General features: G+C 40.8%; 1 protein-coding gene across 1 annotated transcript; it reads right to left on the reverse strand.

Moving 5' to 3' along the window:
- Positions 1-1,812: 1,812 nt before the first annotated feature.
- Positions 1,813-7,349, reverse strand: tgfb5 (transforming growth factor, beta 5). The gene is made up of 7 exons (XM_036548947.1): positions 6,046-7,349; positions 5,347-5,510; positions 4,637-4,769; positions 4,155-4,265; positions 3,654-3,831; positions 2,969-3,122; positions 1,813-1,986 (listed from the first exon to the last, which is right to left on the reverse strand). The coding sequence occupies exons 1-7, from the start codon at positions 6,425-6,427 to the stop codon at positions 1,828-1,830; spliced, it is 1,281 nt and encodes a 426-aa protein (XP_036404840.1). The 5' UTR covers positions 6,428-7,349; the 3' UTR covers positions 1,813-1,827.
- Between the last annotated feature and the right edge of the window lie 16,568 nt (positions 7,350-23,917).

The raw sequence follows: 23,917 nt of genomic DNA on the forward strand, positions 1-23,917 counted from the left end.
GGGAATCGCTCACATCCTGTTTACGCCGAAAATCTTCGAACCCCAACCGCAGCGAGCTGGCAGGGCCACGTCTTTAAGCTGCGCTCTCGCATCCACCCGTCTCCACTGGCCTCGGCTTCCAGCCGGGGTAAAATACGTTTCTTGCACTAGAAGAATCAGCGTTGTCAACAACAGCTTGTAACAATACGTTGTTGAATTTTCTTGAGATAGAACGCGCAATTTCACTCAGGGGTGAAATCCATTTTTGTTTCCAAAAAGCAGCGCGATAAAATAACACTTGTAATATTCCTCCCAAAATGCCATCAGACGAGTTACTATTTCGAATTCAAATCTTATAACTGGTTCTAAACGTGCTAGATATTTTATAATCACAACATTGATGCTTTATACAGCATCAATGTATACAATATGTATACAATGTATATAATTACATTGTGTGTTCCAGCATGAACAAATACAATATTCTAAACATTATCCGTACACATTCATAGGTCTTTGTGTTTTTGCAGCGGCGCTCCTTTACGCTGCATCGGTTTGCCATTCTTTCAGCATTTATTTTTACTTTGCTGCAGTTTTTTTCCTCTGTTTCTTTGGACATCTAACCTCAAACTCTTAAGAACTGAACCCACACATTCGCTGCGACTTGAGTTACATTCCTCGTACTGCACTCTATAGCAACGTTGTGCAAGACGTAAATGTGTAAACCTTAAAAATTCCAAATTCTTAAACTTTATTTATAAGGGCATGCACACACACACACACATACACACACACACAAACATACACACTAATGTACAATTTATAAAAAAAATGCTGAGTTGTTTCATAAACATATAAATACCACTTTATTTTGACTGGCTACACTATTTACAGTTTTAGAGAGTGAATACAGTATTCAGAAAGATCACCCTGTCCCCTTCAGTGTAGCAAGTATAGTCACACTTTTCATAAATGCATTTTAGGAATGAACTGTCTACCACATAGCTGAGAGCAGTGAATTTAAATAGAAGGTTATTGTTGTAGTGTTGTGCAAACTGGTTTTGGTTTTACTCTTAAGTTGTCATTTTTTTCAAAGCATGGAAAAAAACAGGACAACTTTCTTGAATTTGTTTGGAGTGGGAAAGGCTTCTGAAAAAGATTTTTCTGTTGTTAACAGTGACCATGCAGTTATAGTAATTCTCTTAACCTTACTGTGGCTGTGGTCATCACTTACTTATCACTTATCACAATTACTGCTAAATAATGTAATCATGACTACAGTGGACAATTGTTTTTGCTTGCTACATCCATAACCACATCATACTGGAAATTTTACCATGCTGGCTTTTACTTCAGTTCTAGAGGAAGATTTTAGGAATAGTCATCTCAAATTGACCATCAGATTCTGTTCTATTGAAGGTGTGGATGTAAAATGATTTAAAATGGAGAATGTAATCACTTCCTTGGGGATTTCTGACATTTTATGTTGTTCAGAAAGTCTGTTTCCACAGGGAGATAAAAAGGAGTGAGGGAAGGTGAGAACAAGAGAGAGAGCCCATCAGATTAGACCTTACTTATATGCTGAACCTCTCTCCCATTCCTTTTACAGGCAAGGCCTTTCATTCACAGGAGCCTATACTGTAGCATGTTGGAACTTCCTTCTTTTTCATTCTTCTCTCACAACCTCCCTCCTGGCTCCTTCCACCCTACTGTCCTGGCCCCTCCCTCTCCTCCCTCCTGGCTCCTCCTTATCCTGTCTTCCCCTCCCTTCTGACCCCTTCCTCTCCTCTCTCCCCCTACCCTCCTGAGCCCTCCCTCTTCTCTTTCCCCCTCTCCTCCTGCCAGACATCAGCGGCATTTGCAGCTCTTGACCACCATATTAGAAAGTTGCTCTACACGTGGCGTCCGTCCCATGTAGTACACAATGGTGAGGGGCTCCAGGTCCTGAGGCACGCAGCAGGGGGAAGCTGAAGCCTCAGGGTTCAGCTTGTTGTAGAGGGGCAGGATCTATGAGAGAGTGAGGGAAGGAGCGACAGGGAGGGAAAGAGTGAAGGAAAGAGAGGGAAAGAGACCAGGAGGGTGAGGGAAAAGAGAGAGAAAGGGAAGGAGCAAGATAGATAGGGAGGGAGAAAGGGAGAGCGAAAAGGAGAGCGAAAGGGAGAGACAGGCTGTGATGAGAAGCCCATCTAAAAGCAGCTAGTTTCAGAGTGGTTTACATGCTATTGTCCAATGGTTGTGATGGGCAATGCACAGATTATGGATATCTATCAAATCTGATTGATTGATTAATTGATTGATTGACTTGTGCAACTGGTTACTCACTGGCAGCATCAGTCTGAGTTCAAATGTATTGCACTTTGATCTGGAGGCTGCCCCTTTAGGCTCTGAGACTCAAACAGCAAGTATTATTGTAGGACTTCCATGCCTTTATGCCCACAATAAGAAAGATTATAAAGTGACCCAGAAAAAGAGAACACCTTGCTGGAGCTAAGATACAAGATTTAAACTTAAGCTACAGATCCTGAGCCAGATCCTGAACTATTGTCTGCCAACACACACGCTTTAAGTCTTAGAAGTGGACCAAAACAAGCAAATTGGTCACCGGATCTGTACTTAACATTCATCCCATGATAAATCAGCATAAGGGAATCAACAGTAAATCAAACTAAATTTAAGGACATGTATTACATAGGGTATAGTGCATTTTTCACCTTCATGAAATATCACTGTTACTTAATTTCCTTTTCAACAGAACACCTTTAAAACATGAAATGTAAGTGAATGACAGTGTGTTTCAGTAAAGCCTGTACATTTCCCTCTGTTCATATGTAATTGTGAAGGTTTGGCATTTTGGTGTATTGTTGCACTGGTTTTGTGAAAAATTGGACAAATGAGTGAAGTAGGTCTCAATCTGTCAACGTTTTGAATCTATTACCAAACTATTCTCAGCTGTGCTGTCCAGAGCTTGGTTGAGTGGGGATTCACTGACCATGTTGTAGTGATTGTCTGCACTCCACAGATATGGGCAGTTTCCAGCACAGAAATTGGCTTTATAGCCCTTGGGCTCGTGAATCCACTTCCAGTTCAGGTCACGGCGGAAGTCAATGTAGAGGGAACGCAAACAGCAGCCCTGATCTGCATTACTGAAACGGAAAAAATGCAATGACATGCATGCATCAGCTATGCCACATGGTAACACACAAGGGATATCTCTGCACATACACAGATTCTGCAACATGCACCCCTGCCCACAAGCACAGACAAAAAACTAGGGGTGCTACCAAGGATGCATGTAACCAAGGTTACATGCATTCTAGTGAAGTAGCACACATCTCTAACCCTTGGCGCTTAGCCACATGGAAACTAACTATACATAAAGTAACATAATGGATTTTGTACATATCGACCTTTGCTTCACACAGAAAGTTATCTCTGCCAGTGATATAGCTATAAGTGTTGTGACTTGTTGACTGATTATCAGTATTCTTTATGAAGTGTGGTCTAGGGCAAAACATCAATTGCAGTTGCAATTTATTGCAATTCTGCAGAAACACAGGCAACACCGGAACCTCCTGTTACCAACCAGAAGCTCCTAAACAAGGAAGTGCACAGGACGGAAGGAATGGATAGACTAAATATCTGGTCACATAGAGTATCTGTGGTAACATTAGTACCGGGAGCATGTGGGGGTGTCGGCTGCAGCCCTCTTCTTGCGGTTCTTCTTGGCCGGGTTCTCTAGCCTGTCACTAGGCAGTAGAGTAAGAATAAGGTGGGGTGTCTTGGTGCTGAATTCAATCTGGCCTTTGGTGGCCCCCAGCTTCTTGAACTGCTTGATTAAATCATCGTCAATACCTGGTTTGAGAGAACAAGCAGGAAAAGTTCATCTGGGGGTTGCCTACAAATTATATCAAGCTACAGTACATCCAGCCACCGCTATCATCATTATTCATTAATGACACGCTCTGTCAGGGAGGTTGTGGGCCACTGTGACCTAACATGTCCCTTACAAATGATCACATGACCCAGGTGTATCACACAGGACAATACATGATCCATGTATCTTGCACACAGCACTTGCCAATACTCATAGTGGTTATGTCACCACTATACACCAACGAGTGCAGCCCCACACAACTCCCATGATCACACACATACACACGCACACACATGCACACCTGCAAAACGAGCCTCCAGCTCCTCGCTCTTGTTGGGGACTATGTTGTTGGTGGAGGGGACAAAGGTGCAGCAAGGACAGTGGACACTCAGCTTCAGGCCCAGGTTCCTGTCTGAGTAACACAAACACAGAGAATGAGGGAGAGAGAAGGAACAAAACAAGTAAGATAAAGGAGAATGCAAAAAGAAGGGGAGGTCTGAATGTTGCATGGAATGGAGATATTGTAGCAAATTATCCAGGTGCTTCACTAGCACTATCCCCAGCTGTATAACTGAATAATGAGTGATGTGTAAGCTTTCATAACTCAGTTTGGTTAAGTTTATCTGTTTAGGAAGCAAAGCATGATGACAGTAAATACCCAGCAAGTGATGTACTGATGAAGTTACATTGTTTCAAAGAATAACGTGCTGCAGTGTTTCCACACTCGCTGAACTGTGTGAAGATTGCCATGTTCACTGAGGGAAAGTTGACTTCAGCCCTGACCTCTGTGCGACAACCAGTCCTTTATGGTGTCAGTGACGTCAACTGACAGCCATGCCCCCTTGGCGCGGGGGCGCACAGTGCGGGAGTCGATGTAGCGCTGAGAGGGTGTGGTCACATCCCGGGCTTTCAACACCTGGCAGTAGGAGACAGGAATGCAAGAATGCAGAGTCTGTGTGCATGTACAAATATGCCATTTACACCTGGTATAGCTATGCACTATTCCTGGTGACTGCTCAGGCATGTAAAAATGGGTGAGGCCATGTGGCTGATGTTCTGTCAGGGTAAACACTGATTTAGCTCTGGGCAACCACAAGACAGTGTTTATTACTATTCCTGTGACATGAAGAGATCAACTGTTTATTCATGCAAACAGGGCAAAGTTGCATGAAGAACAAATACTTTATGGGACCCCAGGATGTGCCAGCACTGAAATACTTGATGCACCAGCACTAACACTCCCCTTTCCCCTGAGGGGTCTCTGATGGTGCACCTTTTGAAAAAGAGAGCCTGAAAACATGGAACTTAAACAGAGAATGCAGGTGCATTTTAGTGAGAAAATAAAGCTATATTCTGACAAAATCTCATTGTATCTTTGCTAAAAATTATTGTCTGGTGCTTACACACTCTAAAACAGCAGGTTGTCACTAATGGCGCATAACACCTTAGTCTATCAAGGTGATTTGTGTTTTGTATATCGTTATGTTGTGTACCTGGGAGATCTCCACCCTCTGCTCTACTGCACGTGCGCGAGGGTTAGGGACACGGTAGATCCTCAGCTCTGCCTTAACAAGTGTACTATTGTTCCTCTCCATGTGACTGACATCGAACCCCAGCACCCGAAAATATGGGCTGGGGGGTCCACTGCTGATCACATCTGCATATGAGTGTAGAAGAATAAAGAAAGCATTATTCTTATCTCCAGCTGCACTCCTAAATGACATAAAAACCAAAAGACAAAATCATGTTTTTAACATCAATAAATTGTTACAAGTAACAGACATCCATATCACAGGCAGTAGTTTAAGGTGACTGCTGTGGGAGTACCCAATCCCATCATTTAACTGAAATATTCTTTATTTTTCCTTTCTTCACGCTACCACCTGAAAACGTGCCCTTCTAAATTTCGGGGCTGTTACAGCAGTTTGTGATCGGGCGCTTTTCACAACCATCCAGTAGTTTGATTTTGATGCAACCAAACAGATTTCTCTACATCAACTACAGACTAACGGCTATACGTGGGATCACTCGTACACTGCCTTGTCAGGGGAAGTATTTGTCTGTCAATCAGGAAACAGAACACGCGTCATGGATTTCCATATAATGTAAATTATATTTGATTATAACAAAACTTCTTGTTGACCTCGTTTCCTTGCACTTCGTTTAAAACAATGTTTCTATTTTTCACTCACTCGTATCAATCCGGGGTGGCTCCATGTCAACACGCTGCACCTCCCTGGCATAGTAATCCTCTTCGCTACTCTCACGCTCGCAGGCGGATTCGGCCTGTTGCGCGCGCTCTTTCAGCATTTCCCGGGTGCTATTATAGAGCAACATGACCTCGAGGGGCACATCTTCGGGTGGCGGTGTCACGTAAGGTTCGGGTGTCCCCCGAATTCGAAGCTTGCTGAGGATCTGTCCCCGCACGGCTTCTATTCGTTTAGACTTGTAGTCGTCCAAGTCGAAGGACTGGCACGTAGAGAAACCTCGCGCAGAGCCAGCCAGCTCTAGCAGGAGCACCGCCAAGTGAGGGAACCACACAGCTCGAGGTTTTGAGGCTGGCATTTTCATCATTTAGCTGTTATTAATCTTTCTAATTATAACTGAGCGTGACTACGCAGAACGGTCACGCTCAAATGGTTTCCTATGCAGCTGTTTGTAATACGAGAAAAAAATTACTAGCTTGTCCGCCCCTCCGCAACGATTATATGGCTCACTCGAACAGTCTCCGAGTTTCCCTGGAGGTGTAAATCTGGGCTTTTAGTAAATGTGGAGTCATTAAAGTTTACTTAAATAATAGCTAATAACAAGGGGACAGGACCACCAAGCTTCAATTATTTCACTTCGCTACCAATGTGATTACACTATTGTGATTACTTCTCAAACATCTCTTTGAAACCTCTGTTTTAACTTATGTAAAACGTGTGGCGTCGCAATACTTAGGTGTTCTAAATTTAGTCATTCAAATATGTTTTCTCATCATTTATTTACATTAAGAAATGGCTTTTATGCCCATCAAATAGAATAATGCGCGATATTATTTCCATTCAAAGATGTAGTTTGCATATGGCATATAAAAGCCATTACATAGGCTACTGTTACGGAAAGAAGTAGACTATGGTTCCGAGGTACTAGACTATATCCTTTGCGTTCAAGTTGAGTGTGTAAAGACTATTCGCTTCATGGACTTATTTTACTGTCACTTATGATGGTTTGTGTGAATGGTTCTCAGCACCAATACAAAATGCGTCATTAGCCTATTTTTTCCGAAACATGTTTATCAATCTAGAACTCTGCAAGCATCATTTTAATAACAGAAGTTACGCCGAGTTACCGTTCTTTCAGACTCCACAATGCTGGTGAAGTTACGTAATATTTGATCGTCAAGCATGTAAAATTAACAGTTTGTGTAAGGTAATATTTTATAATATGCTATCAATATTTATAAAGCAAGTGATTACAATATGTGACACAACATAAAGATGAAAGAAAAGCCTACTCGATTTTCGAACAGACAGAAGACTTTACCGGTCGAAAAAATATCTCCTGAAATTTTCAGAAATTGAATAATGGAAAGCCGACGAAATTTGACTCAGTCCAGGCTGAATCTCATCCTTGCAGGCAAATTATACCAAAGTATGGAAGTAAAATAATCCTCTCTTTTTCGTCGGGCTTTTTCGCTCCAGAAAAGCTGCGCCAGGGTAAAATAATAGTAAGAAGAAGTCTTTATTTTGTCATCATTTAGGTCACGTTAGAAGAGAAAAGTTTTCCAGATCTGAGAGAGCATACGGTCATACGCTTCCCTTAGCTTCAACTGTGTGTGTGCATGTGTGTGTGTGTGAGAGAGAGAGAGAGAGGGAGAGAGAGAGAGCGCGCGCGAGAGAGAGAGAGCGAGAGAGACAGACAGCAAGTGTGTGTGTGTGTGTCGCGCGCATCTCCACCTCTTACATACATGTCTGTTTATCTATCTATTTATCTATTTCACTGTATATCTGTCGTCCAGACCCTCTGGCAATCAGGCATTTGTCGATTGATAAATCATACTGTCACAGTTGGACGGTTTTCAACTTCTCCCAACCAAAATTATAAGTCCCACCTGATCACCCTCAGGAAATTTAGTTAAACACCCAACACATATTCAATACACATTCCTTAAAGTGGAAGGGGCTGTCAACACACGAGGTATTAATTCTTGAATAAATTCTCAGCTAACCAACTATTTTTGTTTCAAGCAAAAATGCCAAAACACCTACTGTACTGTTGATCTGGGCGGAGTAATTTGTTTTAATTTTTTTTGTTAAGTTCATCATACTGCATTTTTCTGTTGATGATATCTTGATTTCAGTTTTAATGCTCATACTTTTTAAAAGCTTTAATTACCCCCTCCCCTCTTTTCTCCACCCTATTCACCCTTTCTTCCCTGTCTTTACAGTGTCATCGTTAATTACAGTTCAGAACGACTGGGCCGTTAATCTTTCAGAGGGTTTATTGCAGTTCTTTCTCCTCCCCAGTATAACATTATTATGGTTTCGGTGGCAAGGCTGTAATTGCACAAAAATTAAAGTGTTACAGTAACTACAGGGAAACGAGAGGAACGTGCAAGAGACGTGGGGTTTTTCTTAAGCAAAACACTTACGGGCATACATTGTTTTGTTCAAATAATTATGAAAAAGTGCTCGTAAATTTCAGATGAATGCATGGGGCAGGATTATTGTATCAATTCGAAAAACGTCATTTCCAAGATAAAGCGACACCCTGTGCAACTGGGTTGTTCGTGGGTATTAAAAACCGTACTCCCCTTGGCGGTTGGTTGTGGTATTGCAACCTCTTTCCTAGTTAAAAATAACTGCTTTAAAACGACCGTTTTCCTTTTTTCCCTTTGGACTTAATTTAATCTAAATATAGCCTAGACAGCACCGCCACGTCATCTCACAGCGTTCGGTTTTTTAATGCAGTTAGTCAAAACACACACGCGTGCGTGTGCACATACAATCAATTTGGTAATACGAGTACACTTTTGATTTCTATGGTTCAAAAGAGGTGAAATTGATTTTTACGATAATACGTCTTGAGAAAATTTAAATGTTTGGATGGTTCAGTTGTAAAATGCGTTGTATTTATTGTGTTGATAACGCTTTATAACTTTATAGGTAACTTTATAAGTTTATAAACGAAATGTATAACTATGATCACATTCGTCGTTCGCCACGCATATTATCAAAATATAGCCTACTCACAAATCATGTTAATTAATGATGTTGTATTTTTTTATATATATTTCTCATGTAACGTTAATTTATTATGACTTGTACACGTTTACATTATTTCATGTTTTTGATCATTATATTTAGTTCGCTGGTTAGTTATTGGCAGTAGGGTATTTCTGGAGTATTCTACTATAGAGTATTCCCTTTAGCGAAACTCTGACCTTGTGCTCGAGGACAGACTGCGACCGCTCGTCTGCCTGTTCACCAACGTCACTGTCGGTAGACTTGTCGGCAATCTGGTTTCTACTAGTCTGACGACCAAATTGCCGCGAGATGGGGCTGAATGACTTCTGCGTGTGCAGGCACAAAACGAAATTGAAACTGTAAATAGCTATCAGTATATCATTTAATTGTTCAATTGCTGTACTGTTATGCTGTGAATAAATTCTCGAAGCTGCTATGGGGCCCAATAACAGATATTGTAATTGTAACGCTGCAAAATGTACTCTTTTGTTGAATGAATATGACACATTCTCCTCTTTTCTGACATAAATGATAATTATAAAATTGTTGCTGGCGCAGAAGTTCTATGTCTACTCAGTTTGGTTAGGGCTGTTCTTTCCTTTTGTATGTTTAAATGTTTAATTGGGAGGGAAGTAGAACTGAGAATGCAAGGCTGCTGTCTTCTTTATTTTTGAATCATTTGTCAAGGAGGACCACTTCCAAAGTCCTTTCCCTGTCAGCTACTTTAGTTTCTTCTGTCTTTGCTTTCCCTCCTCTGAAAAACCCAAAGACAAGTACTTCTAAATCTTTTAAACATTCTTAACACTGAATGGAAACAACTGCACACACACACACACACACACACACCTGCATTACATATGTGAAGGCGCAATTTCATATGCATGTAGCATAAAATATGTAGTAGCAGTATTTAGAACACCTTTTATTTTCAAGCAGCCCTGTTTTTCTCCTGTCTTCAAAATATAAAGTACACACATAGGTTATGCTGGTCCTTCTCTCAGCAGCTGTGGAGCTCAGCAGCTAATACTGTCTGTTAAGATTTGGTCACATGACAGTTTTGTCTACGGAAATGCTGGGGACTGAATAGTTACCCCCTGCATGCTTTATCCACCATTCAATTCAAATACTGTCAGTGCAATATTTTACAAAGGCAAAGATTTTGGATTCCTGTAGCATGTGTAATTACAGCCTCCCCATGCATAGTTAGCTTGTAGATATATGCTATTGTCTGGCCACTAAGATAGATGGTCTCTTATTTTAGCAGTGATCCCTCTTCTTGCTAACAGTAGGGTTGTATGTAATTAGAGTTAGTGTCACTGTTACAGGTTGGGGGAGAGGGGGGGACATTTCCTGCCAAGAGTGCTTAGCCCAGAACTTGAATGGAAAACTACATTTTCAGGCAAAGCAGCATCCTCCTTTTTCCAACAGCACAAATTTCACTTTGATGTTCAAATATGCCACAGAGGTCAAGGACAGTAGAGTAAGAGTAATCTCTGTTCCCTTTGAATTCTTGGCACTTATGTGAATACATTCCCTCCCTCCTGGTCTAATGAAGTCCGAATTTAATTATAGCTTTAATTTTGCATTGTATTGCAGTGACAACAGCACTGAGTTGCCTTTGTGAATGCATTACCCTAGCTTTCTTTGTCTAGTCTTTGTCAGCATGTTAGCAGTGTTGGTCCCAGTATCTTTGATATCAGAAGATGTGGCTTTCTGGCTTTCAGTGCATGCCTGAAAGGGGGTCTTGATGTCAGAAGATGTGACCTTGTGTTGTTTTCCACACCTGTCTGTTGGTCACGATCCCAACCAGCATAATAGATTTTATATTATTCTTAACAATTTCGCACAAACAAAAAAAATGCAACAATATATCTGTGAAACTATATATTCACAATATTATGAATGAATTGTGGTTTATTTGGTAGCATTTCGTAGTGTGAGTGATTTTACTAATTGTATTGGTACTGTACAAAAATAGAGGTGCTCTATTTGATAGATTCCCCCGTTCCCCTACCTCGGGCTTCCAGTGGGGAGACCTGAGGTCAACCTACCCCCGCCCCCCTCCCCATGTCATACTTCTGAGTGAGAGACCTTCCCAGGTAGTAGCCTGCCTAGCTCACAAACTAGAATCAGGACACCCACTCCGACAAGGTTAATTGACCCACATGGTGACAAGATATCATTGACGTGACGTGCAAATGAGCGATAGAAAACCAATCGCGCAAATGTCACCATTCCGAATTTTTTTGTGCGGGCGCCTACTGCCGCCCCCGGCAAGATGCCGCCCATACCTAAATCCGCCACTGCCTGTCACAACATTAAAATAAATCTGAAACTGCCTTGTGGGTCTTGAGTTACCGTTTATATTTTAAAACTCGATTGTGATTACTCTTACTTGCATCTCATTTCTTTCTGCCCATGATCCCACGACCCGCCTCCTCGCATAAGGTGGTCAGTGTCACGAGAGGGAACTGACTGAGGGAGTTACCTACTGTGAACCGCGAAATTTTCCATGCTATAAAGGAAATTATGACTAGCCCTCGTGTGTATCTATGGCACGAACTCATGCCACTACATTATTACAGCCATATCGAGCAATAGAAAGACAAAGGGCAAACAATATGTTGATAATACATTCTAAAACTGTATGGACACGAAAGGGTATTTCTCAAAGTAACGTGAAGGTCCAATGTTGTCCTCATACATTATCTAGACATCTATATGCATCAAACACCCAATAGGTGAAGTCAGGTAAAGTGGGACATCAGGTTGACTGGGACACTTAAGTATTTTGGTAGTGTAAAGGGTTAATTTCATAAGCCAATCACAGGAATTGTTATTGTGTTGTTGCTTCATATCTGCTGGATATGAAACAAAGGTTTTTATTGGTGTGATATGTGATAGGTGGGCGCGTTGTTATTTTTCAAATTGTTTCACTCCTTGGAGGTAAGCCACCTGGCAAGGGCAAATAGATTTTAAAATGATAACGTTGATAACTTTGTCACTTATGATGTAACAATGGAATTCTTGTTCTTAAATGCTCTCATGCTGCTAGTCAATCAATAAATAAATAACGATGAGCAAGAAACTGTATGAAATATTTATGAAAACTTTATTTACAATACTGTCCCACTTAACCTGACAGTGTTAGATAAAGTGGGACAGGGCATTTCAGATTGAGTGGGACAGGGTAATATTAATGCTAGTAAGAATAGCCATTTTATGAATAATAAATAAATATGATTAAAAACATATATTTTTTTAGTAAGAATTGTGTGTCAATATGAAATTTCAGGTTGATAATTTATAAAAGATGGCAACAACACAGAGAGGAGAGGGACCGAGAGAGAAAGGAGAGAAAAGTGACAGGAGAAAACGGAGAGGGAAAGGATGTATAAAGGGAAGAACATTAAACCAGAGGAGGGAAGATAGAATGGCAGGGGCTATTGAAGAGTACCAGAGGCAGGTGGCTGAGGGAAAGGAGCCAAAATTAAGGTTTTTAGCCATGGTGTGGAATGTCCCAAAGTCAACGCTTCAAAGGCGAGTAAAAGGGATGGTGGGAGGCTACTGCCACGCCTCAGGCAAGAGCTACAGGGAAGTGACCCCTGCACTGCTTGCAAGGAAGTCTATGGAGATGCAAGTGACCCAAAGGCCAGTGAGGACTGGGTGGCTTGCTGCTATTGCAAACAGTGGTATCATGAGTCCTGCGGAGAGCTTAATGGACTTATGGATGACGATGACTTCATATGTTGTGAATGTGTTCTCTGAGGTCATTCACAACATATGAAGTCATCGTCATCCATAAGTCCAGAGTGTTCTGTTCACTGAATGTTCAGTTCTAGGTTATAATATTTGCATCAGTTCCACAAATGCATAAAAAATCTAAATCTAAATTTACATAGACTTGTTTTGATTAATTGAAGAATTTTACCTTGAGTCTACTCGCAAACATGAATTATTATATATGTTGTTGAATCAATTGGATGATATCTGTTATGTGACTTTTTATATACTTGAATGTATTAATAAATATTTAAATGTTTTAAAAAGTAGCCTATTTCTTATGTGTCTAATTATTCATTTTATTCATGATATAGTATGTCCCACTTTACCAAACAAAGTGTCCCGCTCAACCTGAACACTTCCATTTTGCTGAAGAGGGTGTCAGATGATGTTAAAGAAGTTATAATATATTAATAGATGACTGAATTGACCTAATTTCACCATAGATGTATTCACCACAACCTATTCAAACAGAATACATACAATTTTAATACATTCTAATGATTTACTTTGTTTTAAAAAACAATTCACTAAAAAGTGTCCCGCTTTTCTTTTAAAATTGAAGCTAGGTCTACAGTTTATCTTTTAATGTTCTTTGGTAGAGAGTATTTTTGTATAATTACAATAAAGATCCCAAATTACGATGGATTAGGATTAGGCTAATTAGTCTTTAATTTGGATGGACGTTTTAAAACATTCGGTCGCCTGGTCCGCCGATTTTTGTGTTGTTGCTACCTAAGGAATCGATAAATGTAAAGGTCCCAATAACTTCTCCTTTATTTCATTACACTTAAATATTCATGACTACATTAAGAACAGTAATAACAGTCGTAGGTTATATGAAATAAAACACACGAATGTGACCACATTAATGTCTTTGAGTACAACCCTTGGGGGCTTGCACTATGTTTCTGTATGTTCATGGGTGTCAGTTCAGACAGAGATTGACGCAGATCGTTGATTGTTTCGTTGTCCTCAAAATGCATTACTTTGCATAAAATCTAATCATCGACGGGTCTACGCGGTGCGTGGTGTAAACCTTTGCTCGCAAGCATGCAGTTTTTCGTCAATGGTTGGGATGACGACGTGTGTGGACGTAACGGAGAACCTGTGGCCGCAGTGTGAGAGAGAACGGAGTGAGCGAGGTTGCCCGCTGACCAGCTCATGCACCCAGATGCCTGCGACCTCACGGAGTTGAATTATTTACGGTAGGTGAAACAGAACTTAGCTAGCCTGACCAATGCCGGGCAGAACAAGACGGAGAAGTTGCATCAAAGAATCGCTACATTAGGATTGTAAATTTCTCATTTGTTGAACTGGATTGTTTTGTTTGTTTTAGAACAAAATATAGGCTAGCTAGACTATCTATCTAGGCAGATACACTTAATTAAGTTGATTTATGCATTTAGCTTGCTAACTGTTAGCCTGGCTATCGCTCACCATTAATTGAAAAGACAGAGTGACGCTGAGCCTACGCATTTTGTTAGCTACAAACAGTGAATGTTACAGTACAATGATAATTAGTTACTTAGCTTGCTAGCGGGCCGGAGTGTTGTTGGGTAGTAGCCTAGTGGTGACGGAGGTCCCGTAACCCCATTGCCAAGAGGTCTCGGGCGCTTTGTCCCGGCCTGAGATGATCTCGCTGAGACCGGTAAGTCGGGAGAACAGAAGATGTCGGTATGTGCCTTAGTTAGCTATGTGTGTGAGTGATAGGTGGTCTTCAGCAATGATTAACGAGTATGTGCATTGCTACTTCTGCTTTGTATATTTACTTCTAGCCAGCTAACGTTAGCTAATTTCGCACTCTTAATGCATGCTCAGGTGCTTCACGTGAAAGCATCTAACGGTAGCTCACGTTTTCTTGTATCACTTAGCTAGCTGCTAGCAACACCTCCAGGAGCTCATTGTACAGGTTGCTTATCTAAGTAGCTTTTGCTAGCTGGCTATTTTCTTTCTATTGACGTAAACATTGCACTGCATAGCGTTACTGAATACAACAACTAGCTAACTTGTCACCTTGCTAGCTATGCTCTTCCTGTTTGGCCACGAAACATTTTTCCACGAGAGTTGTATCTGTCTACAAATACCTCCTGTACACATGTACTGAAAATAGGTTTTCACGGGTGTTTAGTTGCTAACCAACTACAACTCATTCGGAGCAATAGAAGCTGGCCATCAATATCCATTTATACGAGGTGTTCCTGTAGCCTACATGATACAGGTAGGTACTTAGCTACCTTAGTAAGCGGACTATGTCTACGTAGCAAGTAAAGTTTAAATGGAAAAACTGTAGTTTCTCTTGATAGATGTATTTCTCTCAAATTATGTATTTACTTGTTTGATTGCAGTAAACGCTTTCTCCGTGAACCGGGAAAACTATTTGCCTGTGACCGTTCAGGATCACGCTTTGAAAGCGTTGTTCTAAAAAGTTGTAATCTTGTGAAGTTGGCTGGACGTTTGATATTCGGTGGATATTCGATTTTAATTTGTCTCCGATTTGAAATCGATAACAAACTTCAACTTAACGTGGTCAGGGTCACAGAAAGTACACATTATTACAGTGTATCAAAAGAAAATATCAACATTTGCTATCGCTATAGCTTTCTACCCGAAACCAGCTTCACGGAAATTCACCCTATGCTCTGTCGCTAAAGTCTGTGTAAGGGACCGCCTGCAAATTACACAGTTATGTAAATTAAACTTCAAAAAACTCAGTAAGTTTTTAATCATGATCATTACTGTAGTATTTCCCAATCAAAAACTGATATAGCTTCTAACCTACAGCTGAGAATTTAATGAAATGACAAATGGAAGGAGAAGCCATTTCTGGCAAATAGGCCTACTCATCAAAAATCAAAGAAATGCCTTTTCATCATTCTGACTGCTGTAGTAGTTCCCAATCACGGTGTAGTATGTAGTCCTAGTATTGTGAGATTTTCCAGAAATGTAAATTTATATGGAAGCAGCTCAAATATTCACCAAAAATAAATTAAATGATATTTTTCCATTCCGATTGCTGTAGTAGTTCCCAATCACTGCCTGTGTTACAGGCACAGAAAGAATCTCAAAGCTCAATCTGGTGCAACACATTTAATATTGGATGTAAATCTGAAACAAGAAAACAAACGTTTCAGCAGTGAGCTGGGCTGGAACTTCAGCGGTCGCGTCTCCAACGGCCAACTCAAGAACAGTATCTAATTACATTTTTAAACTGATTACTTAATACACACTGAGTGTAACAAATTCTCATAAACAATCACAAATTAACAGGGACAGTATCTTGACAATATCAGAATATCCAAATATATTATTCTATTTTCCTATATTATTATAATGTTATCTTTACAGTAATTATTACCTTTCCATTCACTCACATCACCTTTACAACTACGTCTGATAGAACTGATCCACTGTACGTTTCACTTCCTTATTCACATTCTCCGTCACATACGTCACCGAAGGACCACTCACTGTTTCCATGGTGATGTAAACACTGAATTGTCTGAATTGTTAATCGGTCACTCGTTCAACAGTATTAAATCGGTCTAATACTTTGTAATCCAAAGGTTACAACCTCGAGCACAGCTATCAAAGACCTTGGCATCGTCATTGATCCCGAGCTCTCTTTTGAAACTCACATAACTAACACCTCTTGGACAGCCTTTTTCCATTTGAGAAATATAGCCAAAATCAGGAAAATTGTATCAATTAATGATGCTGAAAAGTTACTTCACGCCTTTGTAACATCCAGATTAGACTACTGTTATGCCCTCTTGTCATGTGCAAATGTCTCACTAAAACCCCTTCATCTGGTACAAAATGCAGCTGCTCAAATCTAAACTAGAACTAAATGCTTTGAGCACATTACTCCAATTCTAGCTTCTCTCCATTGGTTACCCATTAAATACCAGATCGATTTTAAAATACTCTTACATTTAATGCTTTAATTGGGCTTGCCCCTCCCTATCTTAAGGACCTTCATCCATACCTTCCACAAAGAGCCCTTCGTTCCCAAAATGCCGGGCTTCTCATCATTCCAAGAGTGGGCAAAACTACTGTAGGCGGCAGAGCCTTTTTCTATCGAGCCCTTCTCCTGTGGAACAGCTTACCTACCGAGGTTCGGGGAACAGACTCTCTCTCCACCTTTAATTCTAGGCTCAAAACATATCTATACAATAAATCCTTTAGCTGAGGGACATGGCCTGGTGCTGGCGTGGATCATAGAGTCTCTGGTGGACTAAGTGGTCATTGTTGTCATGATATGGACTCTGTGCCGTGAACTGGTGTTGACTGCCTTAGGGCCGCCCTCATGACTATGCCGGTTCCTTGCCTCCCGTCCCCTAGTTATGCTGCCATAATGTTAGTCTGTCGGGGTTTTTTCCTTGTTGCACACTGGCACTTTTTTTCCCTGCCCCTCCTCTCCTGCCTCTCTGCTGTACATTCATGTCATTCTTACCATCCACTAATCACTGTTCTCTTTGTTTGCTGTCCCTGCTCCGGGCTCCTGCCTGGAGCTGTAGTCCAAGCATCACACCCCAATCTCCAGTCCTGCTACTTCGCTGCCCTGCCTATCAAGCCAACTGCGTGCCAAGAACCGGACATTCTCTAGGATACATTTTATAATTACTCTGTTATTTACTACTGTCTATCAAAACTCAAATGTCTTAAAGCACATTGTACAATTTCAGGTATTCTGTGTAATTCTATCTGCCCAGTGCCGGCCAGAAGCAGATGGGCTCCCCCTCTGAGCCGGGTTCTGCTCAAGGTTCAATGAGCAGAACCCGGGATCAATGTCAAGCTGCTTTGTGACAACTTGTGTTGTAAAAAGCGCTATACAAATAAAATTGAATTGAACTGAATTGAATGACTAATAAAATGGAAATATAAGGAAATGGTTTTTTTGTCACAATTTCCATTACATCTGGGCTCAGGAGCACCACCGAGGACAATCCCTAAGCAGGTTTTAACACTTTTAAAATCTTCACCAGATTCCCCTGAGCTGTGGATTTAGTGTGGTAAAATACTGTATGCCCATTTGGCGTGCTGGAGTAAAAGGCACATGCAGACATTGTTACGTCTGTGTTCCTGCAGGACTGCCTCTTATCCCTGTATTATGTAAAATGCCTGCTCTAGTAAGCATGTGTGTTAGGCAGCCTGCTCTAGGGTGTGTGCTTGCAGATTACTGCCAGTGTGCATGTGGGAGATTTTGTCTTTGATTTGTTGCATGCGTGTATTTGGACATGTTCATGGGCAGAAATACCATGATGTTCTTTTGTAGTCTCCAATTACTCCATTAGATCCTGTAAGTAAGTGTATGCATGTGTGTATGCATGTACTTGCTTGTTGAATCATGCTTGATAGAGATTACACTGTGTAAGGTTACAATGCAATGAATTATCAGATCTGTCGATATAATTAAAGCTTGGTACCCTTGGTACCTTTCTCTTATCCTTCAGTTAGTGCCTCGGTTCACATGGCCAATTTGTATTTCTCTCTCCATTCATCCAAAACCTTACATTGCCAGACAGAATGTTTACTAACACATTATAAAATGCTGTGTTTCTATACTAGGGTTCCAGATGGACCACCCGTGCTAAAAGACTGTGAGAACAACTTTACAGGAAGAGAAACAGAATATGAGAGGGAGATGCGTAAAATACACACAGGTACAGACTTTGTGCATTCAAATTTGAGTTTTTCAGTAACACTACTGTTGTAACATTAAAGATAAAAAAGAAATGCTTCACAGTTCATTGAAGGGCACATGTAATTTGGTTACGAAAGTAAGTGTATGGACTGGGGGTTATCTTGTAGGCTATTTTGTTACCAGGTTTAGTTCATTGGTTAAGAGTGTTTCCTGTACAGGTTAGCTTGTTGGCTAGTTTGCTGCTGATAACACTATATTGTCAACAGTCTAGGGCTGGGCTATGTAGTCGTCGCGATATATCGAATAGCTATTTTTAGCGCAATAACAGCAATCCCTGGTATGTGGCGTTAGGTTTCTTCCCGTATTGTTTTCCCTTTAGTCATACCTGATGCGGGAGCACACCTCCAGTTTTCCGAGGCCATGCTTCCGGGGGGAAAAAACGCCACTCGTATCTATTCAATGTTGATATCACAGCAACAGCACTATGCTGCTTCCATGTGGTACATAGAAACACATGGCTACAAAGATAAAGAGTGAAAACATATGCTGTGTGTTTTTCAAACCTAATAGGTAAGTCAACCACGATGTAGATACAAGCAGTGGCGGCGGGTGAGCTGGAAACAGGGAAGCAGAAACACTACCTTTAAATCTATCATTACTTTCAACCTGTTCCTCTTTATCCTCCTTGATTAACAATGAAACAAATAATACACAGAATAATTGACACCAATCGCGTAATTAGAATAAATTAAACATCGCGGATTGTCTGAAATTTGGGTGCTATTGCGAAAGCTACAGCATGAAATTGTTTAATTAAACAAGGATGGCAATTTGAATAATTATGCTTTCTCTTAAATGTTTCACATTATAGCTTTCTTGTGTTACAAAATTCAAATTACAAGACGGAGCTAAATTTGGTTAAATCGATTTAAACTACTGAGAATAAACTTTTATGTTAGGTTGAGTGCAATGAACAATAACGTTTAGAACACAGACCTCACACAAGCTGTTGTCTGTAGTTTGTGTGCTTGTGAAAGCTACAACGTGAGATTGTTTAATTAACAAGGATGGCATTTATCGATTTACATTACGTTAAATGCTCATGACACATCACAGCTTTTGTGAGGTCTGTGAGGTAGTGTTTCCGCTTCCCCTGTTTCCAGCTCACCAGTCGCCACAGGACACAAGTGATATTTTTTCTGCCCCGGAAGCATTTCACTGAACTTTAGCGGTGTGCATCAGGTATGACTAAAGGGGGGGGGGGGACATGGGAAGAAACCTAACGCCACATATTCAATATATTTATCGCTGTTATTGCGATAAAAATAGCTATTCGATATATTGCGACGGCTATATCGCCCAGCCCTAGTCTAACCTTATTAGCTCACTATGTACTAACACTAAAAATTTCAGTAAATATGCTCTGATCCACACAAGCCATAAACAGGCTAAGGCTAAGTGTCTGCAGAAGACATGCAGAGCGCTCACTGATGATCTCACCACTGTCTCTCAACGTGTATTGAGCATGTAGTACTATTATCCCCTCCACTTCCTTTTACCAGTTCAGCACAACTCTTGGTCTAAGCCCTCATACTCTAAACTGGACTGTTGCAATTCTCTTCTTTCTGGCCTCCCTGCAAGCACCATCAGACCTTTTAGCCAACCAAAATACTCTTTTTACACCTCTCTTCATCGCCCTACATTGGCTACCTATAGTGGCTCGGTTAAAATACAAAGTTCTGGTTCTAGCCTATTGAGCAGAACTGAACCCTCATGTTAACAGTCTATTATGAAGCACTACAGGACTGATAGACTGCTTCACTCCTCTACTTCAGGTTGCCTAGTCATTCCCTCCTGGAAGAGTCATTCGTTTCAGTCAATCCCCCTTTTCCTCTCTGGCCCCTTGGTGGTGGAATGAGCACCCCACAGCAGTCAGAACAGGTCACTGTCCATTGCCCAGTGCAGACTGAAACCCACCTATTCAGACTACATCTCAGGTCCACAAACTTTACCTATACTGGCCTCACTAAGCTACTTAGCTAGCCAGCAAGGTAAACACGAGACTAAAGGATGAACAGCTCGATCCTCAGTTCCTTTCTCTCCTTTATTCTTTTATTATAAAACTGCAAAACACAAATATTTTTTTTTTAGGTTTACATGCTTTGTCAGAGTGTAACCTGTTACAGAATATGCATCTCGCTTACATAGGCTACACTGTATTGCTATCTGAACCAAATTAGCCGCCGTTACGGACGACAACAGAAATTGTATAAAACTACGAGACATGTTTCTTAAATGCAATGACGATATAAACTAAGAACAACTTATACTCACGGGCATTGCCCTCGTAGGGAAAGACGTGACCATTAACTATATTATCTTAAAGGCAAACGAGACTGAGAAGGCGAGTGAACGATAGTACTCTTTCTCACATGTGAACAGGAAAAAACTTACAACTGCGTATTCTTTGTTTCAATAACAGTAGCGGCCAGTAGATGGCGCTCTGATACTGTGAATGACGAGAATACTGTAAAGAATCAGGAAACTTGTACCAACGGATGACAACATAAACAGCATTGCATTCATGGTGTAAGATCATGACATTCCCCCCTCCCCCTCTTATCCCAGTGGTGCTATGAGTATGGCACTAATCATTCCAAATCAATATGGTTGCCTAACCCTACTGAAGGCAGTTTTTGTAATGCACTCAGGATGAGTATTTGTCAAATGAATACATGTAAATGTATTATGAGCATCATGGCACAACATCGCCTCATAGATCAGAGAGATAATCTGGGATGGGTTATGATTTTACTTCTTGAATTTCTAGTCTGCTGGAAATTTCAAGTCTGCTGCACAAAAAGTCAAGTGATGAAAGAACCAGATTGCACCTGTTATCAGTAGGATGTTCCTCTTGTGTGATCTGTATTTTGGAATCTGGACTGTTGCTCATAGTTTTTGGGAGTTCAGCCCATCTCAGGTCTGAAGACCTTGCAGCCAAATGTAGTCCATCTGTAATTGCCTATGATGTACACATCATAGATTAAAAAATTGCCACTCTGTCTTCCTGATTCTTTTTGCACTGCGATTTCCATTGTGTAGCAAAACCCAACTGAATGAAATCTTGTCTTGCATTTTAAAGATGGTAGTTTTCCTGTTGAAAAACTAGCCAAACCAAAAATGCTGGGGCTTGGCTAAATGGGGTAAGAATGTAGATTTTTAAATTTTATTACACCTACTAACATCACCAGATAATACCTGCAGCGCAGAGTAAGACTAGTGTGCATTCAAAAAAATATTCATGAAATAGTGTGGGTGAAATCAGCTCTATCAGTGATATGCAACTCTCTTTCTGGAGTCTTTCTGGTTTTCGTTCCATCCAACTTCTTAATTGCTTAACTGGATTAAGATAAGTGAATGCAGGTGACAATGTGTTCAGGGTACTCAGCACATCACTGATGAGACTGAATTACCTGCATTCATTTAGTGTAAGAGTTGATCCACTGGCTGATTAGTGGATCCACTGTGCAATCCAACTTTGTGATTTAAACGGAACAAAAAGCAGAGACCTCTCAGGCACTCCAGCCCTTAGGACACCTTCTCTGAAACACAATGCTGATGGCAAGGGAATGACCTGTGCTTTGGTAAGAGTCTCCTCCATCAGCTAATATTGAAGCCAACTAACCTACTAACAGAGTACAGAATCCTGTTGGGCCATCTAAAGAGGCTGTTTGTACTGAACTCAACCAATAAGCACAGGCTCAGTAACCGGACCTGTGCCATCTGAGTAGACGATCATTCATTTGTTCCTGTCACCAATAAACACAATTTAATAGCATTATAACATACATTATATAGTAACACATAGTTATGTTATTTTTGTGCACATGTGAGATCCTTACGCAATTGCTGCAAGCCTGAATCTGTCTGTATATTATTACTATTAATGACGTGTTTCTTTGACGTGTAAATTTATTTGACAGCTTTGGCAATGCAGCTGTGTAATGCCCATAAAGTGAATTTCCTGTCTCGCTCTGTGCACTATGTGCAACAATAGCTATATTGGCAAGACAGTTTCCTAATTTGTAAATAGTCTTTGAAAATTGTCAGCTACCCATTGACTTGTTTATCCTAAATTGAGTAATTACTTAGGATATCAGTTATTTTCTTCATTCTTGTATTGACAATGTAGCGGCTCCTCTTCTGTTTCCCTCGGCCGCTTACGGAGCAGGTTACTTGTAACAAGCGTGACGCAAAAAACTTCTCAGAGAACAAATCTTCAAGGGAAAAACTATTAATTCAGTATTGACACTTACAAATGATAGTTGGTTCCTTAGAATTTAGGTCAGAAAACAGTGTTACTCCTAACCTGACCGTCTTTATTCTGTTAATTTAATACCCACATCCCCAGAACGCTAAACGTTCCATTACAATATCAGACAGGGGGATATTCTATACAAGTAAACCACTGGGTGGTGGGGGACTCTTATCTGCAACAGCAATATGAGTAAATATCATGCCAAACATTTGTATTAATGTTTAACAAATTACTAGATTCAAAGAAAGGACACACCTATACTGAACACCATCAGTCTCTTGAAATGGCTCTTACAGACAAGATAGCTCACTTTATTTATAACAGGTATATATGGCTTCAAAATCTTAGTTTAGAGCGCAAGCATTACCTAACAACCAATTTCAAGCTGGTGAGCTGCGTGTCATAGTAAATTTATAAACGTGTCCAACAGTATGGTAAAGTTGTTAACATTACTGCCTCTGGCACAAGGTGTTCCGCTCACTGGCGCGTCTCTTTTTAATTTATCTTTGTGCCGCGGCCGTTGCCTGAGCACAAGGTGTCAGGTGGGAAGAAAGGAAATAAATCATGCCTGTCTGCTCGTTTCTTAGTCATAGCCGCTTCTATATTTATCTAATATTCAATTCAATTCAATTGAATTCATTTTTATTTGTGTAGCGCTTCTTACAATACAAGTTGTCACAAAGCAGCTTTACATTGTTCCCAGGCCTGAGACCCCCTGAGAGCAAGCCTAAGGCAACAGTGGCAAGGAAAAACTCCCTATCAGGAAGAACTCTTGAGCAGAACCGGGCTCATAGGGGGGGCCCATCTGCTTCTGGCCAGCACTGGGCAGACAGAGTTAAAGACAAATTATGCAATGTACTTTAAGACATTTACGATTGACAGACAATAGTAGTTAACAGTAGAGTGATTATAAGAATGTCTCCTAGGATTTCCGGTTCTTGGAAAGCAGTTGGCTTTGATGGGCAGGGCAGCGAGGTAGCAGGACTGGAAAACGGGATGAGACGCTTGGGCTACAGCTCCGGGCAGGAGCCCGGAGCAGGGATAAGAAGCAAACAGAAAACAGTGGTTAGTGGATGATAAGAATG

The sequence above is a fragment of the Megalops cyprinoides genome, chromosome 16, assembly GCF_013368585.1.
Source record: "Megalops cyprinoides isolate fMegCyp1 chromosome 16, fMegCyp1.pri, whole genome shotgun sequence".
NCBI lineage: Eukaryota > Metazoa > Chordata > Actinopteri > Elopiformes > Megalopidae > Megalops > Megalops cyprinoides.

Bases quoted from the DNA above. Each gene is read 5' to 3' on its own strand.
- tgfb5 (XM_036548947.1), bottom strand. From the start codon at position 6,427: ATGATGAAAATGCCAGCCTCAAAACCTCGAGCTGTGTGGTTCCCTCAC. The intron at 5,511-6,045 runs GTGAGTGAAAAA...ACTCATATGCAG, and splicing joins GCCACCCCGGATTGATACGA to ATGTGATCAGCAGTGGACCC. The intron at 4,770-5,346 runs GTACACAACATA...TCCTACTGCCAG, and splicing joins AGAGGGTGGAGATCTCCCAG to GTGTTGAAAGCCCGGGATGT.